At 44.5% G+C, this 21,460-nt stretch overlaps 1 protein-coding gene across 7 annotated transcripts in view; it reads left to right on the top strand.

The window, feature by feature from the left end:
- The window catches only part of PFKFB3 (6-phosphofructo-2-kinase/fructose-2,6-biphosphatase 3), a 97,604-nt gene extending 81,650 nt beyond the window's left edge, over positions 1-15,954 (top strand). For 2 of the 7 annotated variants that reach the window (XM_067469337.1, XM_060776449.2), the window contains exons 13-16: positions 2,495-2,679; positions 6,495-6,689; positions 8,017-8,039; positions 12,928-15,954. In XM_067469337.1, coding sequence (XP_067325438.1) covers positions 2,495-2,679; positions 6,495-6,689; positions 8,017-8,039; positions 12,928-12,934 — 410 coding nt within the window. In that variant the 3' untranslated portion in view covers positions 12,935-15,954. Of the gene's footprint in view, positions 1-2,494; positions 2,680-6,494; positions 6,690-8,016; positions 8,040-9,589; positions 10,037-12,927 lie in introns of those variants that run through there. The other 5 variants (XM_067469334.1, XM_060776451.2, XM_060776454.2 and 2 more) reach the window with 5 other exon arrangements.
- Positions 15,955-21,460: the final 5,506 nt, after the last annotated feature.

The raw sequence follows: 21,460 nt of genomic DNA, 5'->3' as shown, positions 1-21,460 counted from the left end.
CTTGGCCTCTTTCCCGGTCAAGTGAATTTTCGCCCCTTTTGCACCTGACGAAGTCAGAGGGAACCTGCCTTGCCCTAACCGGAGGGCAGATGGGTGTGTCAGACAGTGTTCCTCTCTCCTGTAATCGTTGGGGTGATAACTCTGATTCAAGAAAATGCAGTGGATTACGATTAATCCAGTGATTGATTATTTCAAAATCTTTTGTGCATTTTTGGGTATAGATTTTTTTGAATCCTGGAATGATTCATGTTGCCTTGGTCATCAGCATCATCTTGATTTAGACCACACTTCCACCCCAAAATTGGAACCAGAAGCATCTCACCATTGTAGCATATACAGTATTACAGACTGAACATTCTTATCTGGAGTTGGAAAATTGTCCTCATAGATGGCTGAGAAAGTGTGCCATTGCCTTCCCATGGTCTAATGTACATAAACACAAGTACATTTATATATACCAAAATCCCAAACACTTCTGGTCCCAAGGATTTAGGATCAGGGATAACCAACCTGTATAATCGTCACCATCATTTAATTAAATAGTGCTTTACAAGTAAAAAAAATGATGTGGAAACACAACATACAAACTATCTACAGACCCACCAAGAAAATCCAACAAATGCTACGTTCAGCAAAGGACAAGAGGGATCCTCTCACTTCTGCAGGAGTCTACCATGTACCATGCAGCTGTGGACAAGAAGTCTACATAGGGACCACCAAACGCAGCAGCATTGCCCAAACACGAATCAAGGAACATGAAAGGCACTGCAGACTACTTCAACCAGAGAAGTCAGCCATAGCAGAGCACCTGATGAACCAACCTGGACACAGCATTTTATTTGAGAACACAGAAATGCTGGACCACTCTCACAACCACCATGTCAGACTACACAGAGAAGCCATTGAAATCCACAAGCATGTGGGCAATTTCAACAGAAAGGAAGAAACCATGAAAATTAACAAAATCTGGCTACCAGTAGTAAAAAAACTCAAAAATTACAACAGCAAAACAACAGAGAGTAAACAATCAGGCACATCAAATCACCTCTCAACAAAAGATTCCCCCCAGGCACTTCCAAGCCATTGTATGCTAATCAAGGTGGTCAGTTGAAACATTCACACCTAGCTCCAGCAGACAAAAGTCCTTTGTCCCACCCTGGTCATTCCACAGATATATAAACCCATTTTCCTAATTCCAATAGACTTCACTGCCTCTGAGGATGCTTGCCATAGATGCAGGCGAAACCCCCCAAAAACACCACACACACACACACACACACACACACACACACACACACGTACATATACACATGCACACATACATAGACATACGCATATATATTCCCACTGCAGACTACTTCAACCAGAGAAGTCAGCCATAGCAGAGCACCTGAGGAACCAGCCTGGACACAGCATAGTATTTGAGAACACAGAAATGCTGGACCACTCTCACAACCACCATGTCAGGCTACACAGAGAAGCCATTGAAATCCACAAGCATGTGGGCAATTTCAACAGAAAGGAAGAGACCATGAAAATGAACAAAATCTGGCTACCAGTAGTAAAAAACTCAAAAACCACAACAGCAAAACAACAGAGAGTAAACAATCAGGCACATCAAATCACCTCTCAACAAAAGATTCCCCCCAGGCACTTCCAAGCCATTGTATGCTAATCAAGGTGGTCAGTTGAAACATTCACACCTAGCTCCAGCAGACAAAAGTCCTTTGTCCCACCCTGGTCATTCCACAGATATATAAACCCATTTTCCTAATGCCAACAGACTTCACTGCCTCTGAGGATGCTTGCCATAGATGCAGGCAAAACCCCCCAAAAACACCACACACACACTCTCATGTACATATACACATGCACACATACATACATAGACATACACATATATATTCCCAAGCATACACAAATATATATACACATACATCTACATGCACACACCATATACACATGCACACACACACACACACACACACATAAACACAATATACATATACACATATAAACACACAAATATCTACACACACATGTGCACACACACACATACACACACATACAGACTGGGCCACAGCAACGCGTGGCAGGGGACGGCTAGTATAAAATAAATTACTAGTGGAGACCTGAAGAAGGTTGTTATTTCCAACATAATATATAATATATATAAACATTTCTTGGGGCTCCATGAGAAACTTCTGCTTCAAAAAGGCCTCCATGGCTGAAAAAGTTTTAAGAACTCCTGATTTAAAACGTCTCCAAACTGATGAGAAGATACCCTTTCCGCCTCTGGTTTCTGAATGTTTGATTCAATTAATGATTAAACTGCTTCATCTGCCTGATTTTAAGTTGGGGTTTCCCCCCCCCCCCCCAATAGATCAAAGCATTCCTGATTTTGCAAAATTTTCCAGTTTAGTCTCTTCACCGTGAACATTGAGTCCCTAGCAATTGACCATGTCTTGATTTGTTGTCTCCCATTTCCCTCAAGGTTGCAGAGTGGAGTCCATCTCCTTGAACGTGGAGGCGGTGAACACCCACCGGGACCGACCGGAGGTGAGGGCCCCCCCGTCGCCCGTTGAGCCCTCCTCCTCCCCCCCGCCTTGTGTGCAGGGAAAGGCCCTGGGTAGACGTCTGTGTTTTAGAAAAACGCTCAGAGACGGATGCCCTCTCCTTGTAAGCAGTGTTTCTTTTTCCTTGCAGTCAGTTTATGCTGGAAGGATGGTAGTAGTGGTAATACGGTTGGCCCTCCATATCGATGCGGGATTTGTTCCCTTTGTGGATAGCACAACTAGTAATGTTCAAGTCCTTTATATAAAGAGACTGCTTTCATATCAGCTCAGCTTCCATCACAGTCTACCTCAGGCATAGGCAAACTCTGTGGCATAATGTAAAATAAGCATGCAAATGTGAGTAGATCAATAGGTACCGCTCTGGCGGAAAGGTAATGGCACTCCACGCAGTCATGCTGACCACATGACCTTGGAGGTGTCTACAGACAATGCCGGCTCTTCGGCTTAGAAATGGAGATGAGCACCAATGCCCAGAGTTGGACACAACTGGACTTAATGTCAGAGGAAAACCTTTACCTTTACCTATGATAGGATTAACATAGTATTTCTTTGTCCATGTGGAGAATCTTCCTTTAGCAGCTCATGAAGCAAGAGTACACTCCAAAATCTCTCTCTCTCTCCGTGCTTCTCTCTTTTCATCTCTCTCTACATGTTCATAGCTCAAGCCTGAACAAAAATGTATCAGTATCCAAAAGTCCCAGGCTCAGCTATCTCTCTGGCATTGCCCAACCAGAGGTTTAAAATAGTATTTCTTTGTCTATGTGGAGAATCTTCCTCCAGCACTTCATGAAGCAAGAGTACACTCCAAAATCTCTCTCTCTCTCTGTGCTTCTCTCTTTTCATCTCTCTCTACATGTTCATAGCTCAAGCCTGAATAAAAATGTATCGGTATCCAAAAGTCCCAGGCTCAGCTATCTCTCTAGCATTGCCCAACCAATCAGCTTCATGCATCTTATTTTACAGTTGATGCACACTCATTGATTCCTTGCATGCTCCAACGAACTCTGGCCTTCCAGGTGTTTTGGACTTCAACTCCCACAATTCCTAACAGACTATTTGGGAATTGTGGGAGTTGGACATCCAAAACACTTGGAGGGCCAGTGTTTGCCCAACCTAGTCTACCCGGTGGAGTCTGGGAGAGATGAGACATAATTCCCTGCTTTTTTTTTACGTACTCCAAGGTGGCTCGATGGCAACATCTAGTACAGATCATTCCTCACCATTATCCATGGTTTTCTCCTTCTAGAGCAAGTTCAGGAATATATTGCCTGCAGACACTGGGGTTGTACTGTAACAATATTTTGAATTTTTGAAGTATTTTGGATCCAGATCCAGCAGATATGGAGGGCCCACTGTAGTAGTAGAATAATTGTAGTTGGAGCAGCAGTAGTCAGTAGTAGAAAAGGATTGTGTTTAGTAGCGTTTTCTTGCCATTTGAAATGTCTCACCTTATGTCTTGGCCAAACATGGGGTGGGGTCCTTATAGTTGCATGCTTTTGCAAAACACCTCAGCCCCGAAACAGGACAGTTTGTGGGGAAACTAGTTGATGATAAGGGCAACTTGTTGCCTAGTTGGACATTTAAAAAACTTACTGTGAAGAGGGCATGTTTTAGTTAATATAGGGAAGCATTCTCTTTCATGAGAGCCAAAGACCCTTCCCCAGATATCAATTAGTATGGCCAGACAAGGGAACATCCCAGGATTTGAGGGATTTCAACCTAAGGGTGATCTCTTATTTATTTATTTGGTTTACTTTTACCCCGCCCTTCTCACCCCGAAGGGGACTCAGGGCGGCTCTCTTGTGAAGGATTTGGCTTTGGTGGCAATATTTGTTACCACCGGAGCCCACGGTGGTGCAGTGGGTTAAACCCTTGTGCCGGCAGAACTGCTGACCGAAAGGTCAGCGGTTTGAGTCAGGTGATCGGGGTGAGCTCCTGTCTGTCAGCTCCAGCTTCCCCTGTAGGAATGTGAGAGAAGCCTTCCACAGGATGCTGAAACATCCAGGATTCCCCTGGGCAATGTCCTTGCAGATGGCCAATTCTCTCACACCAGAAGCGACTTGCAGTTTCTCAAGTCACTTCTGACACAACCCCTAAAAGTTAGAATTTGTATCCCACCTTACTCCCAGACATGGTTGCAAGACTGATGTCAGAAAAAGCAACATTTAAAGGTTTTCTCAATGAAGGGTACGTCCTTAAAGGTAGCACAGTTTCCCAAAGGCGTGCCTTTGAGATCAAAAGCATGAAAAAGCTACTGATGGAAATAGATATATGTATACTTTCTTCCCCTGACATCTCTCCCCATTTGCCCTTGGTTGGAGAAGAAAGATAAGCCCTAAAGCCTACAAGCCATTCAGAGATAGCTCACTCCAACTTTGGAAAAGTTTTCTTCCTGTCTGTGCACAGTTTGCTTTTTGGCAAAAATTTAAGTGTTTGCATTTTATGGATTGAGGGAAATGCTTGTAAACTCATGAGATCTTGGACTCTTTATGGCAGCTATGGGCAAACTTTGGCCTTCCAGGTGTTTTGGACCGACTGTTAGGAATTGTGGGAGTTGAAGTCCGAAACACCTGGAAGGCCAAAGTTTGTTAATGTCCATTTTGTGGGAATATGAATGTTAAAAATCCCAGGAGGAGAATATGAGTGGGTGTATGGATGTGTATGGGAGTTTTTGCTTACTTAAAATGGCCTTCAGTCGTTACTTGTTAAGCAATGTTTTGGAAGTGCATTTGAGGCTGTGACACCATGTCGCGTGGAGGTTTGGAACATAGGTGTGTAGTGATGTAGGAAAAGGCATTACTGGCTCCCCTCATATTAATATGTCTTTCAAGGACCCTGTACTCTAATAATACTTACATTGAGACTTGATGCATACTTTGGGTGATAATTGGACAGGAGATAGAAAACCTTTTCCAATGGCAGGCAAAAGTGAGTTGCAAGATCCAGCATTCCAGTCTCAGAAGGAATACCATTAGTGAAGAATGCTGAAACCTCTCCAGGCTGGTTCCCCACTTTCTCTATTCACTATCAAGTTACAAATACCTATCAGCATCCCACTTAGAGAAGTGTTATCTCAAACCTAGACTAGGGCAGTGGGAAGTTATCCCTGTTCTTCAGACCTTTGAGGGGTCTAAATAACTTTTCCTAAATCGTGACATTAGCAAAAGCCATATTGTCCTTTGTGTTGTCGAAGGCTTTCATGGCCGGACTCACTGGGTTGCTGTGAGTCTTCTGGACTGTATGGCTATGTTCCTGAAGCATTATCTCCTCTAACGTTTGCCTGCATCTATAGCAGAGGTTGTGAGGTCAGTTGGAAACCAGGCAAGTGGGGTTATCTGTGGAATGTCCAGGGTGGGAGAAAGAACTCTTATCTACTTGAGGCAAGTGTGAATCTTGCCATTGGCCACCTTGATTAGCATTAAATGGCCAATTTGCAACTGGGCAAGGACTTTTCACTCTCGATAATACGTTCAGTGTGACTTCGTTAAGTATTTCTTAGTATTCACCCTAAAGTTGCATTGTTTAGATGAGAGATGGGTAAACTTTGACCCTCCAGGTGTTTTGGATTGCAATTCCAAAACACCCAGAGCGCCAAAATTTGCCTATACCTTGCTTTCTTCAGAGGTCCAACAGAGACTTTTAAGACTGAACCCAGAACCTCTTTATATTCCTGTCTTGAAACCATATGCTGAGTCTCTTCATACGTTGTGTTTGTGAGAGAGTTTTGCAAGAGTGAGACCTCGCATCATTTCAAAATATCCCCAAGTCTTCCCCCAACTTTCACTTTTTGTTTTGGAATATTTTGGCAGATCGACTTAACCCATCATATGTTTTTTTTAAAACTGCTTTCTTCATACGTTTCGCTGCCTTCTTCCTTATTATCCTTTTGTTTTTTATCTTTGTCTCGCTCTGATTTAGGATGCAAAGAAGGGACCTAACACCCTCATGAGACGCAATAGCGTCACCCCTCTAGCGAGCCCAGAGCCCACCAAAAAACCTCGCATCAACAGCTTTGAGGAGCATGTGGCCGCTGCCGCCGCCGCTGCTGCCGCTTCTGCTGCCCTGCCCACCATCTGTATTCCCCCGGAGGTGCCCACCCAGGTGCCTGGACAAGTTGGTTACTTTCTTTTGTTGGCGGTTTTGCCTTATTTTGGTGTATGTGATGCTGCTGGCAGTGATGCTGTTGACGTCCGAATGTTGTGGCTGTTGTCATTGCATGCTTGTGCCGTCTGTTGCTTTATATCTGGGGAAGTAGTACAGTAGAGCCTCGCTGATCCAACCTTCACTCATCCGACGTTCTGTATTATCCAACGCAGTTTGCCTCCCTGGATCCACAATTGTTTCAATACATTGCGATGTTTTGGTGCTAAATTCATAAATACAGTAATTATTATGTAACATTACCTTGTGTTGAACTGCTTTTTTCTGTAAAACATGATGTTTTGGTGCTTAATTTGTAAATTCATAATGTAATAAGACATTTAACAGTATTTTCCTTAATCCCTCCTTATTATCTAATATTTTCGCCTATCCAACATTCTGCCGGCCTGTTTATGTTGGATCAGCAAGGCTCTACTGTACTTTGATCTGACCCTTGGATTAAGGCAATCTAGGCTTTTTAGGATGATCATTTGATTTAAAAAAGTCTTTCTTATGTATGTCTGGTCTTCAGACTTCTGAGATAAACACAAATGCAAAGTCTTACTCGTTTGTCTTTCTGCTCCAGCCCTTTCCATTTTTGTCATCATGCCATAATTTGAAAAGTTAATCAACAATGTCAGTTCATTGATAGTGTAGCGATGTTTCTTTACTCTTACGTCATCAAGAAATCAATATTTATGTATGTATCCAAGGTTAAGAAAGAGCCATAGAAACCATTGAGTTGGAAGAGACTCCAAGGGCCATCCAGTCCAACCCTCTCCCTGTAACTTGGAGAGGTACAGCCTGCCTGAGTTGTTAATACTGAACCAGTTGACTATTGACCTGAACCAGTTGACTATTGACCTGAACCAGTTGACTATTGACCTGAACCAGTTGACTATTGACCTGAACTATTGACCTGAACTCAATATTCAACTCAATTGAATACTGAACCAGTTGACTATTGACATGATTCAATATAAGGCAGCTCTCCTTTATTATTAAGGTCCAAAATTGCTGGCAGTCAACTCTTCTACTCAACCTCTCCGTATCCTTGTTGGGCCATTTCTGTTCCAGGACTCTAAAATGCTAGAGCCTGTCTTGCTGACCTTGTGTAACCTTTGAGCATGAATGCAGCTAGATACTGAAGCTGGGTGCTTTGTGTCTCTTTGTCTGTCTTTCCTTGGCCATCTGATTTACTCCCTCTCCCCGAGCTTTCTGTTGGCTGTCATGAATCAACGTTGCCAACCATACTGATTTCTTTCCCCATTTTTCTTTTTTCCCTTTTGTCTCTCTGCAGCCTTTACTGGGGAAAGCCTGCCTGTAAGTATCTTTTTGCAGGTGACCTCTTTCCTTTCTCACTCACCTGGCTTTCTTTGTTCCTCATGCTTCCCTTACACCGCCTTTGATAACTTGCGAAGCTTTCTTTGGCTGACGGGAACACAAAGTGCTGGGTTTAACCCACTTTAGCAGAATATTAGGCAGCTGTATAATCCTCACTTGTCATGAAAGGAGAAACTGTAATGCTGTGTATCTTACCATCTTTCTAGCAGACAGTAGCTCTATACACTACATGATTTGAATTCAGACGAGGCCAAGTTGAAAAGACAATGACCAGAGAATCCATATTATAGACAATCTGTAATGAACGGGATTAACCAGGAGTCCCCATCCATTGTATCTGTATCAGGTCCAGATGGCTGATCCTTCAGTTGTGAAACAAAACCTAGCTAGAGATCTGAGGCAGAATTTGATATGGACTTTTGTTGGCGGGATAGCGGAATCCACTGGAAAGAAGGGAAGTTGATCTCCCTCTTCGTGGATCCCATTCCCTGTCCTCTGTATGTTCTCAGAAGCTACAGTGAACTTCAGGATGGAAGGAAGGGACATCTTGCCATTTGGTTACGTTTAAGCCCTGTAGTTTCCAGTGTGCTGGATAACCTTCCAAATGTTTTTGGATGCTGATTTCCACCTTCTTCTGCCAAGACTGATGGTAGGGTCTAATGGAAGTACCAGTTCATTGGAGGTCCATGGGTTCCTCAACATTTGGTTCTGAAAAAAATACTGTTTCAGAGCTAAAAAGGCTTGTTTTCTCCAAAAGATATAATGTAAATTGTAGGCTGAGATTCAACCTTGAGTAGTAATCTTGAGTTTTGGATCCCAAGGCTCTAGAACAGTGTTTCTCAACCTTCCTAATGCCGCAACCCCCTAATACAGTTCCTCATGTTGTGGTGACACCCAACCATAACATTATTTTTTGTTGCTATTTCATAACTGTAACTTTGCTACTGTTATGAATCGTAATGTAAATATTTGATATGCAGGATGTATTTTCATTCACGGGACCAAATTTGGCACAAATACTTAATATCCCCAAATTTAAATACCTGTGGGGGGGGGGGGGATTGATTTTGTCATTTGGGAGTTGTAGTTGCTAGAATTTATAGTTCACCTACACTCTGAAGGTCATACTCTTTCCATCTCAAAAGAAAACTCTTTTGAATATTTTTTTCCCAAGGAACCCTTATGTGAGGGCTTTTGGGGTGACAATTATCTAAATTGTTCAGAAGATGTGACAGAAATTTTCCTATCAGAGGCACCATGCTTCCTCCCCTCACAATAGGGCTGGGAAGGACCTCTTCTTTCAACCTTCATTTCACCTTAGTGATGGGCAGAAAGTAGAAAATTGAATTAATTAGTCGTCCAACCTGGGGATAAGGCAGTGTTTGAGGTTTCTGTCTTAGTTGAGTCGTCGTCACCTCACCTTGATTTTGGAGGAATCCCTTGCATCATTGCATTAGTTTTAAGACAGTTTTGCTCCATGGTCGCTCTTCTTCACCGCTTGTCTCTCTCTTCCCTTTCCACGCTGAAAGACGGCCCCTTTGCCACCTTTTCAACCTTTTTACTTTACTAATATTTCCAAGGTAAATGGTTTGCTGCTCTGCCTGCTGTGCTGTCCCCCAAACCTACCCTCAGCTCATCGAAATAACAATCTAGATGGTTTCTGCCTTGGCTTTTTCTTTGTGTGTCCCTGTGTGTTTTGAGGAGGAGAACTTAGGTGAAGGCAAGGTTTGTGGTTTCTGGTGATGCACGAATGAGAACCCCTTTCAGCAGCTGCTTCCCTTCATTGGAAATGCTTTCATTTGGAGCAAATGTGTGTCTTTCTCAGGTCTTGCTTTGTGTCTTGAAATACTTATGCAGCATTTGCTTTCTGCCAAACCGGATGGGTTATATCTGCATTTTTGGACTCTGCTTTCCCCTCCCTTTATCTTTGCAGCTCTTTTAAGTGCCTTCACTAAGCGAAACTTGATGGAATGTGCTAGTGTTTTGATGCATCAGTTTCTTTACTATTATAAAAAGTATTTCAGTTTTTCAGTTACACAGAATTGTTCATCAGACATGACAGAGACATTGCATTTTCTTTAGCATTTACTAAAACATATCCCTGAAGCAAAAAGCCAAAGATTCTAGACAGGTCATAGAATCATAGAATCAAAGAGTTGGAAGAGACCTCATGGGCCATCCAGTCCAGCCCCCTGCCAGGAAGCAGGAATATTGCATTCAAATCACCCCTGACAGATGGCCATCCAGCCTCTGTTTTAAAGCTTCTAAAGAAGGAGCCTTCACCACACTCCGGGGAAGAGAGTTTCACTGTATTACTGTACAGAAGGCAGGTAATATTTTGGACCTGCTTCTTATGTGCTGATCAAGGTGGCCAATTGCACCATTCCCACTTGCCTCTAGCAGACAAGAGTTCTTTCTCCCACCCTGGACACCATTCCACAGATATATAAACCTCACTTGCCTAGTTTCCAAAAGACCTCACAACCTCTGGGGATTCCTGCCATAGATGTGGGTGAAATGACAGGAGAGAATGCTTCTGGAACATGGCCACACAGTTCAGAAAACTCACAGCAACCCAATTTCCCCCTCTACACTGTCCTATATCCCAGGATCTGATCTCAGATTATCTCCTTATCCCAGATTATATGGCAGTGGAGACTCATATAATCCAGTTCAAAGCAGATAACTTGGGTTGAGATCCTGGGATATAAGGAGAGCGTAGAAGGGGGCTCAGGGCCCTTCCAGACATCTCCTATAGCCCAAGATCTGATCCCAGATTTTTTGCTTTCATCTGGTTTATGAGTCCCCACTGCCAGATAATCTGGGATAAACAAAAAACCTGGGATGAGATCCTTGGCTATAGGGCCTGTCTAGAAGGGCCCTAAATCTTCCCACAACATTTGCAGATTTTATCTTTTGTGGAGTTGATTAATAGTATCTTTGTACGAATCTTGAGGTCGTCCAGTGCAACTGTGGTCACAGAAAGACCTAGAGGTTTATAGAGAAGTGTCCTCATAGGTTAAGAACTTCAGTATCTATTGTTTTTCCACTTTTGAGGGGATGCCATGCACTTAATCCTAGAGATTGTAGAAGTCTGGCTGTAATAACTAAACATACCATTGAAAAACTTTCCATAGTGTTTTCAAGAAAGGGGATCATGCCTATCACCTGTTGGCTCTGTTCCTTCATTGTGCTGTATGTCCAAATTAGCTCTAAATACAGTGTTTAGTCCCATAGCAGCATGCACCTACCAGAATGGTTAGCTCCATGTAGACAAAACAGGTCTACAAATCTTTAATCTTTCTCCCTATAGCTCTCAAGGAAGCCAAGGGATATTTTTTCCTACTGAATATAATTTTGTAATACCTTCATTTGGTTAAAAAAAACCCAAACAAGATGAGTAGGGAAGGGGAGTAGACTGCTATTTGTCACCTTCAGAAGTAGCAGGCATTTCTTCAGTGCTCCTCTTTCCTTACAAAACTTGGTTTCGAGTGCTTTGGGGGTTGTTTTGGTACCAACTTTCCATCAACCATCACAACAGCTACCTCAAGCCAGAGGCATTGAGCTCTTCCTATAATAGCCAGCAACAGGCATCACACAAACCCTTCTCCAGGCCAGGCAAACAGATAAGACCAGTGGGTTGCTATGATTTTTCCGGGCTGTATCACCATGTTCCAGAAGCATTCTCTCCTCATATTACGTCCACATCTATGGCAGGCATCCTCAGAGGTTGTGAGGTTTGTTGGAAACAAGCCAAGTGGGGTTTATATATCTGTGGCACGTCCAGGGTGGGAGAAAGAACACTTCTCTGCTTGAGGCAGGTATGAATGTTGCAACGGGCCTCTTTGATTAGCATTGAATGGCCTTGCAGCTTCAAAGCCTGGCTGCCAGCTGTAACATTTACACTCGCCTCATGCAGACAAGGGTTCTTTCTCCCACCCTGGACATTATTTCACAGATATATAAACCCCACTTGCCTAGTTTCCAGCAGACCTCACAACCTCTGAGGATGCCTGCCAAAGATGTGGGGAAAACGTCAGGAGAGAATGCTTCTGGAATATTTATGTATTTTATTTATTTATTTATTTGCGGCACTTGTATCCTGCCCTACTCAACTCCGAAGGGAACTCAGGGCGATAAATAGATAAATAAAAGCATTAAAAACCTACCAGTTTAACAACGATTTACAAATCATATGGCCATACAGTCCGGAAAACTCACAGCAACCCAGTGATTCTAGCCATGAAAGCTTTCAACAACACATGGAGTCAAAATCAGCTTTCATTTCACTGGCTCAGTGACCTGTGCTTAGGACACAATGAGATATTGGGTTGTTGTAGGTTTTTTGGGCTATATGGCCATGTTCTAGAAGCATTCTCTCCTGACGTTTCGCCTGCATCTTTGGCAAGCATCCTCAGAGATTGCGAGGTCTTGCTTGCCATAGATGCAGGTGAAACGTCAGGAGAGAATGCTTCCAGAACATAGCTATATAGCCCAAAAAACCTACAACAAGCCAGTGATTCCAGCCATGAAAGCCTTCGACAATACAATGGGATATTTTTCACAATTCAGTCCAGGGGAGGAGATGAAGGAGGGAAATGAATGAAACTCTAGCCTGTTTGGATTGGGATTCAATGTGTCTTCAGCGAGGTCATTTTGCCCTGTGGCTATTACTATCTCCCTTGATGATGTTTCCATAGCAATCTCTGTGGTGGATTCTTGTTGCTTTTTGAAAACCCTTTGCATGCCAATTATGTCTTGCTTCTCTCCTGCTGTTGCATAGAATTTTATTTTGAAACTTAAAAAAAAAATAACCCAATGAACTCAAAAAGTTCTTTTCTTTCCCTTTTCTCTCTTTTGGTCACAGAACCTGAACTGTTCCTAGAAGCAATCTTGAATTTTCTTGGGTCGAAGCTTGAAAACCTGCCGACGGAAGCCCGGCTCCTTTGCATCACCATCCATCCTCCGAAGCATTTGTCTGCTGTACGAACGACTCCATTTGACTTGAGGCTGATGGCCCTGGAAGATGATCACCTGCCTGCCTTTCTGGACTGAACAGAAATGGGAGTTTTTGGGAAAGGCAGGGGAAATAGAGAAAGAGAGACTGAGAAGAGGGAGAAGGAAAAACAAAGCATCTCATAATGTAAACACTGGATTATGCTGGTCGTTCCTCCCCAGTAGACTACAGTAGGCTCCAATGTACTACGTTGCAAACTGTTATATCCTAATCAGTTTTATTTTTTGTTATGATTTTTGTAAAGTGACACTCTTGCCTTGCTGAGGAAGGAGGAGAGGCGGCACACTGTGTTTGCAAACCCAGATGGTCTTTGTGCACATATGAGAAAAGTAGTTTGAGAGGAGGTCATAAAGGCTGCTCTTGGAGTCACCAACCAGTGTGTCTGCTCTCAACAGCTTGCATGTCTCTTGTATACACTCCACTTAGGAAATATGTTGGTCACCTGCAGAATCTGTGCCCGTTTTGGGATTGAGAAAGGGGAAGAAGAATTTGCAATATCTCCTTCCAAAGAGGGAATTTCAGCTGCCTTTCTGGGCTGGGAAATCTCTCTGCTGATAAACATAGCAGGCAGCTGATGGCCTGGGTTGCAGGTGATAAGTAGAACGTGACGGTCTGAAAATATTGTTGATTTTGATTTGACCGAATGCATAAAAGAAACATGTGTGTATTGTGTTTTTTTGCAAGCTAGCTTTTCACTTTATTTTTACTTCCTTCTGCCTTTTCACCCCATTTATGCAGGGCATTAATCCAGCTGTGAAGGAAGTGTAGAAGACTAATCTGTTGACGTTGCTTTTGGGGATGCGCCGAGGATTAGTTGGCTGCTTTTGTTAGTTCTCTAGGGATGCACCTTGACCATTTACTCCTTTCCATTTCCACCAGTGTCATTTCCCTACATGCAAGACAGCCTGCCTTCTTCCATATTCTGCTTCCCCTTCCTTTCCCCCCAACGAAGCCTCCCAATTGCGAACATGGATAGATCTTGATCCAACAAAGGAGATTGTTTCTCATCACATTAGAGAAAAATATCCACTTAAAATCCAGTTTCTGCCTCCTGCAGAATCCTGGGGTTTGTAGTTTAGGGAGGAGCCTTTAACAGCCTCACAAAACTACAAACCCCAGAATTCTACAGGAGGCAGAAACTGGATTTTAAGTGGATTTTTAATCTAGTGTTATGAAATGGAAAGGCAAAACACCCCTTAAAAGTGGATCTAATAGTGCAATCTATAAAGTACAGTTGGGCAAAGCAGGTCCTTCCAGATGCAGTTGGAAGTCCATTGCCCAGCATCCTCTAACCATTGGCTTTGCTCACCAGGACTGATGGGACTTGCAGTCTCATTGGAAGGGATCCGCTTTGCTCCCTCTTGCTCTCTTTGGCATTTGCAAGAAATCTGGGCATCCAAAAGCAAACACAGGCTCATTTCAGACCCCTTTCCTACTCTTCATTTGAACATTTTCAGACTGAAATACTTGATAGGAAATTCTAAGTGGTTCTTGATCCAACAAAGGCAAAACACCCCATAGAATTGGATCTAACAGTGTAATCTATAAAGCAGGGTTGGGCAAAGCAGGTCCTTCCAGAACATCCATCTCCCTGCATCTTCTAACCATTGGCGTTGTTCACCAGGGCTGATGGGACTTGCAGTCTCATTGGATCAGCTTTGCTCCCTCTTGTTCTTTTTGGCATTTGCAAGAAATCTGGGCATCCAAAAGCAAACGCAGGCTCATTTCAGACCCCTTTCCTTTTCATTTGAACACTTTCAGACTGAAAGACTTGCTAGGAAAGTCAACGTGGTTTGCGTGTTTACAATTTGAGGAACCATTTGAGGTTGGCTTTTGCAAAGGCGAACAGCAGTGCCTTCAGCCTTAGCCTTGTGCTGTGACAAGTGCTTTAGTATGTTTGTTTTTTTCCTTTTTTCTTATTGACAAAAAGTAGTATTAAACTGTGACACATACGAGATCGCTGACCATTTTTACAGGGATTTGCAGTGTGGAGGGATTTATAAGTGTGTCCTTGTGTATAGGTAGAACAACCCTTTTGTTTTCTAGTGACTGTTTTAAAACCCCATCCACTTTGGGGAGGGGAAGAGTGTGTTTCCAGAGTGTTTTTGCACACAACGAGGTTTTTTATTTCCTCCCAGCTTTTTAGCCATTGGGATTCTCTTGTTTCCTCCCTGACTTTAATTTTTTTTAAAGCGTGTACATGACTTTATCTATTGCATTTCCAACAAGTGGCTTTTTTTGTGGTCCTTGTTTTGCCTTCTGTCCCGCTTAGATAAACCCATTGCGGGGAAACACCATGGCTTCTGCTGCCCTGTGATAACACCCTTGCTTAGTCTTACAGAAATTGGAAACCGAGGGACATATAACTGGACCATAAGCAGGGAATCCCGGGACAAGAAGACAAACTATTTCTGCTTCAAGAGATTTTAGGGAAAGAGGGAAACATTTAATGTTAGGTGAGTTAGTGTTTTTGCAGAACTACCAACTGGGGAGGCTCAGCCATTATGAAGATACCATTGGTTGCGTAGAGAAAGGCAATTGAAAACCACACCGATGACTCATTCTTTGATTGTGTTTTTCCTTTGATACTTGAATTTCTATTTTTATCATTTTTAATAGCAAAAATGCTATTTATTTAATATTTAACGGATGTTGCAAGAACTGAGAAAGGAAGTGTGCATTTTTTCAACGAGTGAGGTTAATTTTGTATGTATATATATATATATATGCATTTGGAATAATTTCTGTATTGTTTTTGGTGGGTGGGAAGAGGGTGTTGCCTGAGGCAAAGCAGTGCCAGCGTACTCAACAGGTTTGCCTTTTGGAAATTTGTATATTTTGCAGTTGCTGGACCAATTAAATATCTTCTTGAAATAAGATGCTCATGGGTCTGTGTGTCTGTTCACAAAATGTTTTATTGCTTCATGGGTGTTTCCAATTGATATTAATTTTCTAGCCCATTTTATATACTACTAGCCTCGGTACTCAGCATTGCCCAGGTTATTTGAAAATATCATTTCATAATTGTACAAAATGTATAAAGTTGTGGGTGAACTACAACTCACATCATGCCAGGTTAACCTCCTGAAACTCCCATCAGTAGTTAAAGTTTGTCATGTTGGGCAAGTTTGCTCTAGATGAATAATTGTTGGGGTTCAGTGTAATCTCTGGTTGTAGGATGAACTACAGCTCCCATCATGGTGTGTCAGTGCCCTCAAATTCCTCCAGTAGATTCAGTTGATTATAGAGGTTCTGTGTGCCAAGTTTGGTCCAGATCCGTCAACCGTGGTGTGCTGTCAACGCGCTGGGCCTATAGTTTTTGAACAGGACGTGTTCTTTGTGCCCAGCGGGAAGCCGGGGTGCCTCAGCTGAGAGGCCCTAAGGATTTTCCTATACAAAGTCTTTAGAAGCTTGAAAAGTTTAACAAAGCCCTTTATTATTGCTTATTTCTTCAATAAAACAATCACTTCTCAGGTCAAACAAATACTTCAAGGCTTTGAATCAATTGGTGGCTTTCTTAATCTTGTCCACAAGGGACAGGCAACTGACTTCGTGAACTATTTCTTTTCTTTAAGAGGAAAACTCCTTTTAACCCCTCCTTGGGCAATCTATTTTCTAAACTTTGCTGGTGTGTGCCCTACTCCCGGCTCCAACTGCTTCTTGGGTACCGAGTAGACCTACCAGCCAAGGCTTTGTAGATTCTCCAGCTGGAGTCCTTTGGAGTCCTTTGGAACTGTTTCCCCTCGGAATTTCATAAGAAACGAAGCTTCTCTACAGGTGGAGCTGATTCATGTCCTGCAGCTAAGCTTTCAACTATAAGACTGAGCTAAAATGGCTCTCTTTCCTTCCTGAACCCTGGGGAAAGGGGCGGAACTAAAGAACATAATGATAATTGATGGGTCATTGGCCCTATAATTGCAAACCAAGGGAAGCCACCTTATTGCAAAATTCATGGAACCTTGGAATACATGCAAACACTCAAAGAAAGAAAAGGAAGTTGGAGCTCCTGGTACAGCCATACCAACACACGTGGTTACAGTGTCTCTGGATGTAAGTGAACTACAACTTCCAGAAATGAAGATCAGCTTCCCACCAAACCCCTCCAGTATTTTCAGCTCGCCATAGTTGGTGGTGTCCAGAGTGCTCTTTGATTGCAGGCGAACTATAAATCCTAGTACCTACAATGGCTATAAATCAAGGTGAATCCCCCCCCGCAAACCTCTCCAAGATGTTTCTTATGTCATGGGGGTTCTGTGTGCTAAATGTGGTCCAGGTCCATTGTCCGTGGGAGTCATAGTGATCTGACTTGATGCAAGGTGAACTACTATTTCCATGGTGTGGAGTCAATCCCCCAAACACCTCCAGTATGTTTAGTTGCTGATTACTTTTGCTCTGTTGTGGAAAAGAGTAGGAAAGGGTTAAGGGAGAGGAAATGGGTAGGATCATGCAAATTCCACACCAATGGAGAGAATAAGAAACACTGGGATGTCTTGCTGTAACCTGTAATGTGATTGGAAGGAGAGCCTTTTGGTGGCTCTTCAACACTGGATTAAAGCTGTTTGTGGAAGTGGGCACCGCAGCCACATACACACATACATATTTTCACTTTTAGGTATAATATAGAAGATAATAGATTTGTGTGTGTCCATTGACTAGTTACCCTTTTCACTAACTTCCAATTCTACGATTTTACTTATTTTATTGCAGTCTTCATTAAGAGAATATTAGGCTGTACTTTTCACACCAACCTTATGAGCAGTTAGGCAAATAATTATCCAGACCAAGACTGACCAGAGCCAGATGTGGAGCTTAAATGTGGATTTCAGTCATTTTACTACTACACTACTAAAGTTCATAGAATCATAGAATCAAAGAGTTGGAAGAAACCTCATGGGCCATCCAGTCCAACCCCCTGTCAAGAAGCAGGAATATTGCATTTAAATCACCCCTGACAGGTGGCCATCCAGCCTCTGTTTAAAAGCTTCCAAAGAAGGAGCCTCCACCACACTCCGGGGCAGAGAGTTCCACTGCTGAACGGCTCTCACAGTCAGGAAGTTCTTCCTCATGTTCAGATGGAATCTCCTTTCTTGTAGTTTGAAGCCATTGTTCCGCGTCCTAGTCTCCAAGGAAGCAGAAAACAAGCTTGCTCCCTCCTCCCTGTGGCTTCCTCTCACATATTTATACACGGCTATCATGTCTCCTCTCAGCCTTCTCTTCTTCAGGCTAAACATGCCCAGCTCCTTAAGCCACTCCTCATAGGGCTTGTTCTCCAGACCCTTGATCATTTTAGTCGCCCTCCTCTGGACACATTCCAGCTTGTCAATATCTCTCTTGAATTGTGGTGCCCAGAATTGGACACAATATTCCAGGTGTGGTCTAACCAAAGCAGAATAGAAGGGTAGCATTACTTCCTTAGATCTAGACACTATGCTCCTATTGATGCAGGCCAAAATCCCATTGGCTTTTTTTGCCGCCACATCACATTGTTGGCTCATGTTTAACTTGTTGTCCACGAGGACTCCAAGATCTTTTTCACACATACTGCTCTCTAGCCAGGCGTCACCCATTCTGTATCTTTGCATTTCATTTTTTCTGCCTTGTTAGTTTTGGCCCATCTCTCTAATCTGTCAAGATCGTTTTGAATCCTGCTCCTGTCCTCTGGAGTATTGGCTATCCCTCCCAATTCGGTGTCGTCTGCAAAGTTGATGATTTATTTATTTATTTATTTATTTATTATTTGCACTTGTTAACCGCCACTCTCAGCCCGAAGGCGACTCGTGGCGGTGTACAGAACATAGAACATAAAGGACAACAGGTTACAATAGATCGGGACCATAACACACATCTTACTAATACACAGCTACTTAACTAAAAATCCGCTTCGTCTTGTTTGGGTCATAATCAATCTCGCAGTCATGGTCCATTCCGGTGGTCATTCCAAAAAACATAGCACTTAGTTGAAGGCCTTTTCGAAGAGCCAGGTTTTCAGGCCCTTACGAAAGGCCATGAGGGAAGGCGCCTGTCTGATTTCAGCAGGGAGGGAGTTCCATAGCCGGGGGGCCACCACCGAGAAGGCCCGCTCTCTTGTCCCCGCCAGGCGTGCCTGTGAGGCAGGCGGGACCGAGAGAAGGGCCTCCCCGGATGATCTTAAGGTCCTCGTGGGCTTGTAGGCCGAGATGCGGTTCTCAAGGTATTTTGGGCCGGAACCGTTTAGGGCTTTGTAGGATAACACCAGCACCTTAAATTGGGCCCGGTAGCAGATCGGCAGCCAGTGGAGCTGGGACAGCAAGGGCGTTGTATGCTCCCTGCGTCCCGCTCCGGTTAACAGCATGGCTGCCGCGCGCTGGACTAGCTGGAGCTTCCGGGCCGTCTTCAAGGGCAGCCCCACGTAGAGAGCGTTGCAGTAGTCGAGGCGGGATGTGACCAAAGCGTGTACCACCGTGGCCAAGTCAGACTTCCCAAGATACGGGCGCAGCTGGCGCACGAGCCGAAGCTGTGCAAATGCTCCCCTGGTCACCGCCAAAACCTGGGGATCCAGGCTCAGCGATGAATCCAGGGTCACACCCAAGCTGCGAACCTGTGCCTTCAAGGGGAGTGCGACCCCGTCCAGCACAGGCTGTAACCCTATACCCTGTTCGGCCTTGCGACTGACCAGGAGTACCTCTGTCTTGTCTGGATTTAATTTCAGTTTGTTCGCCCTCATCCAGACCGTCACAGCGGCCAGGCACCGGTTCAGGACTTCGACAGCCTCCTTAGTAGCAGGTGGGAAGGAGTGACAGAGTTGGACGTCATCTGCGTACAGGTGACACCGCACCCCGAAACTCCGGATGATCTCACCCAGCGGCTTCATGTAGATGTTAAACAGCATGGGGGACAGTATGGAGCCCTGAGGAACACCACAGGTCAAAGGCTGTGGTGTTGAACAGGAGTCCCCCAATAACACCTTCTGGGTACGACCCTCCAGAAATGACTGGAGCCACCGCAAGGCGGTGCCCCCAAGGCCCATCTCTGCAAGGCGTCCCAGAAGAATACCGTGGTCGACGGTATCGAAGGCCGCTGAGAGGTCCAGGAGCACCAACAGGGACACACTCCCCCTGTCTAGCTCCCGACGGAGATCATCCACTAAGGCGACCAAGACCGTCTCGGTACCATGTCCCGGTCTGAAGCCAGACTGTGACGGATCCAGATAATCCGTGTCTCTCAAGAATACCTGGAGTTGTGAGGCCACCACGCTTTCCATGACTTTGCCCAAGAAGGGAAGATTGGAAACAGGCCGAAAGTTGTCAAATTTGGTGGGGTCCAGTGATGGTTTCTTCAACAGCGGCTTTATAATAGCCTGTTTTAGGCTCGCTGGAATCGTGCCTTCCCGAAGGGAGGCATTAACCACCACCGTTACCCACTCAGCCAATCCCCCTCTGGCCTCTTTCAGAAGCCAGGATGGGCAGGGGTCTAGGATGGACGTGGTAGGCCTCATTCCTCCAAGTATCTTGTCCACATCCTCGGGTTTCACAAACTGAAAAGAATCCATCAAAATAGGACAAGCAGGTGCTTGTGTCACATCCACAGAGACTGCATTTAATGTGGCGTCCAGCCCAGAACGGATCAAAGCGACTTTGTCTGCGAAGAACCGAGCAAATGCTTCACAGCACGTGGCCGAGTTGTCAGGGCTCCCACCTGAGGTAGGGGGAGTTAAAAGACCTCTGACAATCCGAAACAACTCCGCCGGACGGTTTTTTGCAGACGCAATAGTGGCCGCAAAGAAAGTTTTCTTTGCGGCTTTTATTGCCGCGGCATATGCCCTTAGAAAGGACACAAACTGTGCTCGATTTGGCTCGCTGCCAGCTCCTCAGTGAACCAAGGAGCTGGTTTAGCTCGGTTACTTGAGAGGGGACGTTCTGGAGCGATCCTGTCGATTGCCCTGGTCATCTCCCCATTCCAGAGAGCGACCAAGGCCTCGACATGGTCACCTACCGAGGTAGCGGGGAACTCCATTCGGATCCATACGCCTCCTGGGGCGGACCATCTTAACCTTTGCGGAGGTTAGGGGGCGCAGTGAGCCTAAATCTGATCAGGAAGTGGTCGGTCCATGGCAACGGAGAGATAGACAACTCCTCCACACCGCCACCCTGCTCCCATCCCTGGCAGAAAACCAAGTCCAATGTGTGTCCAGCACAGTGGGTGGGGCCAGTTATTTGTTGGGACAGCCCCATGGTTGCCATGGCAGACATGAAGTCCTGAGCCGCTCCTGTGAGGGTTGCCTCGGCATGGATGTTGAAGTCCCCCAGCACAAGAAGCCGTTGGGACTCCACCACCAGGCTCGAGACCACCCCCGCTAGCTCAGGCAGGGAGACTGTAGTGCAGCGAGGTGGACGGTACACTACAA

This window comes from Anolis sagrei, chromosome 5 (genome assembly GCF_037176765.1).
Source record: "Anolis sagrei isolate rAnoSag1 chromosome 5, rAnoSag1.mat, whole genome shotgun sequence".
Lineage (NCBI taxonomy): Eukaryota > Metazoa > Chordata > Lepidosauria > Squamata > Dactyloidae > Anolis > Anolis sagrei.
Note: the sequence above shows the minus strand (reverse complement) of the source record. Positions and strands in the feature narration are given on the sequence as shown.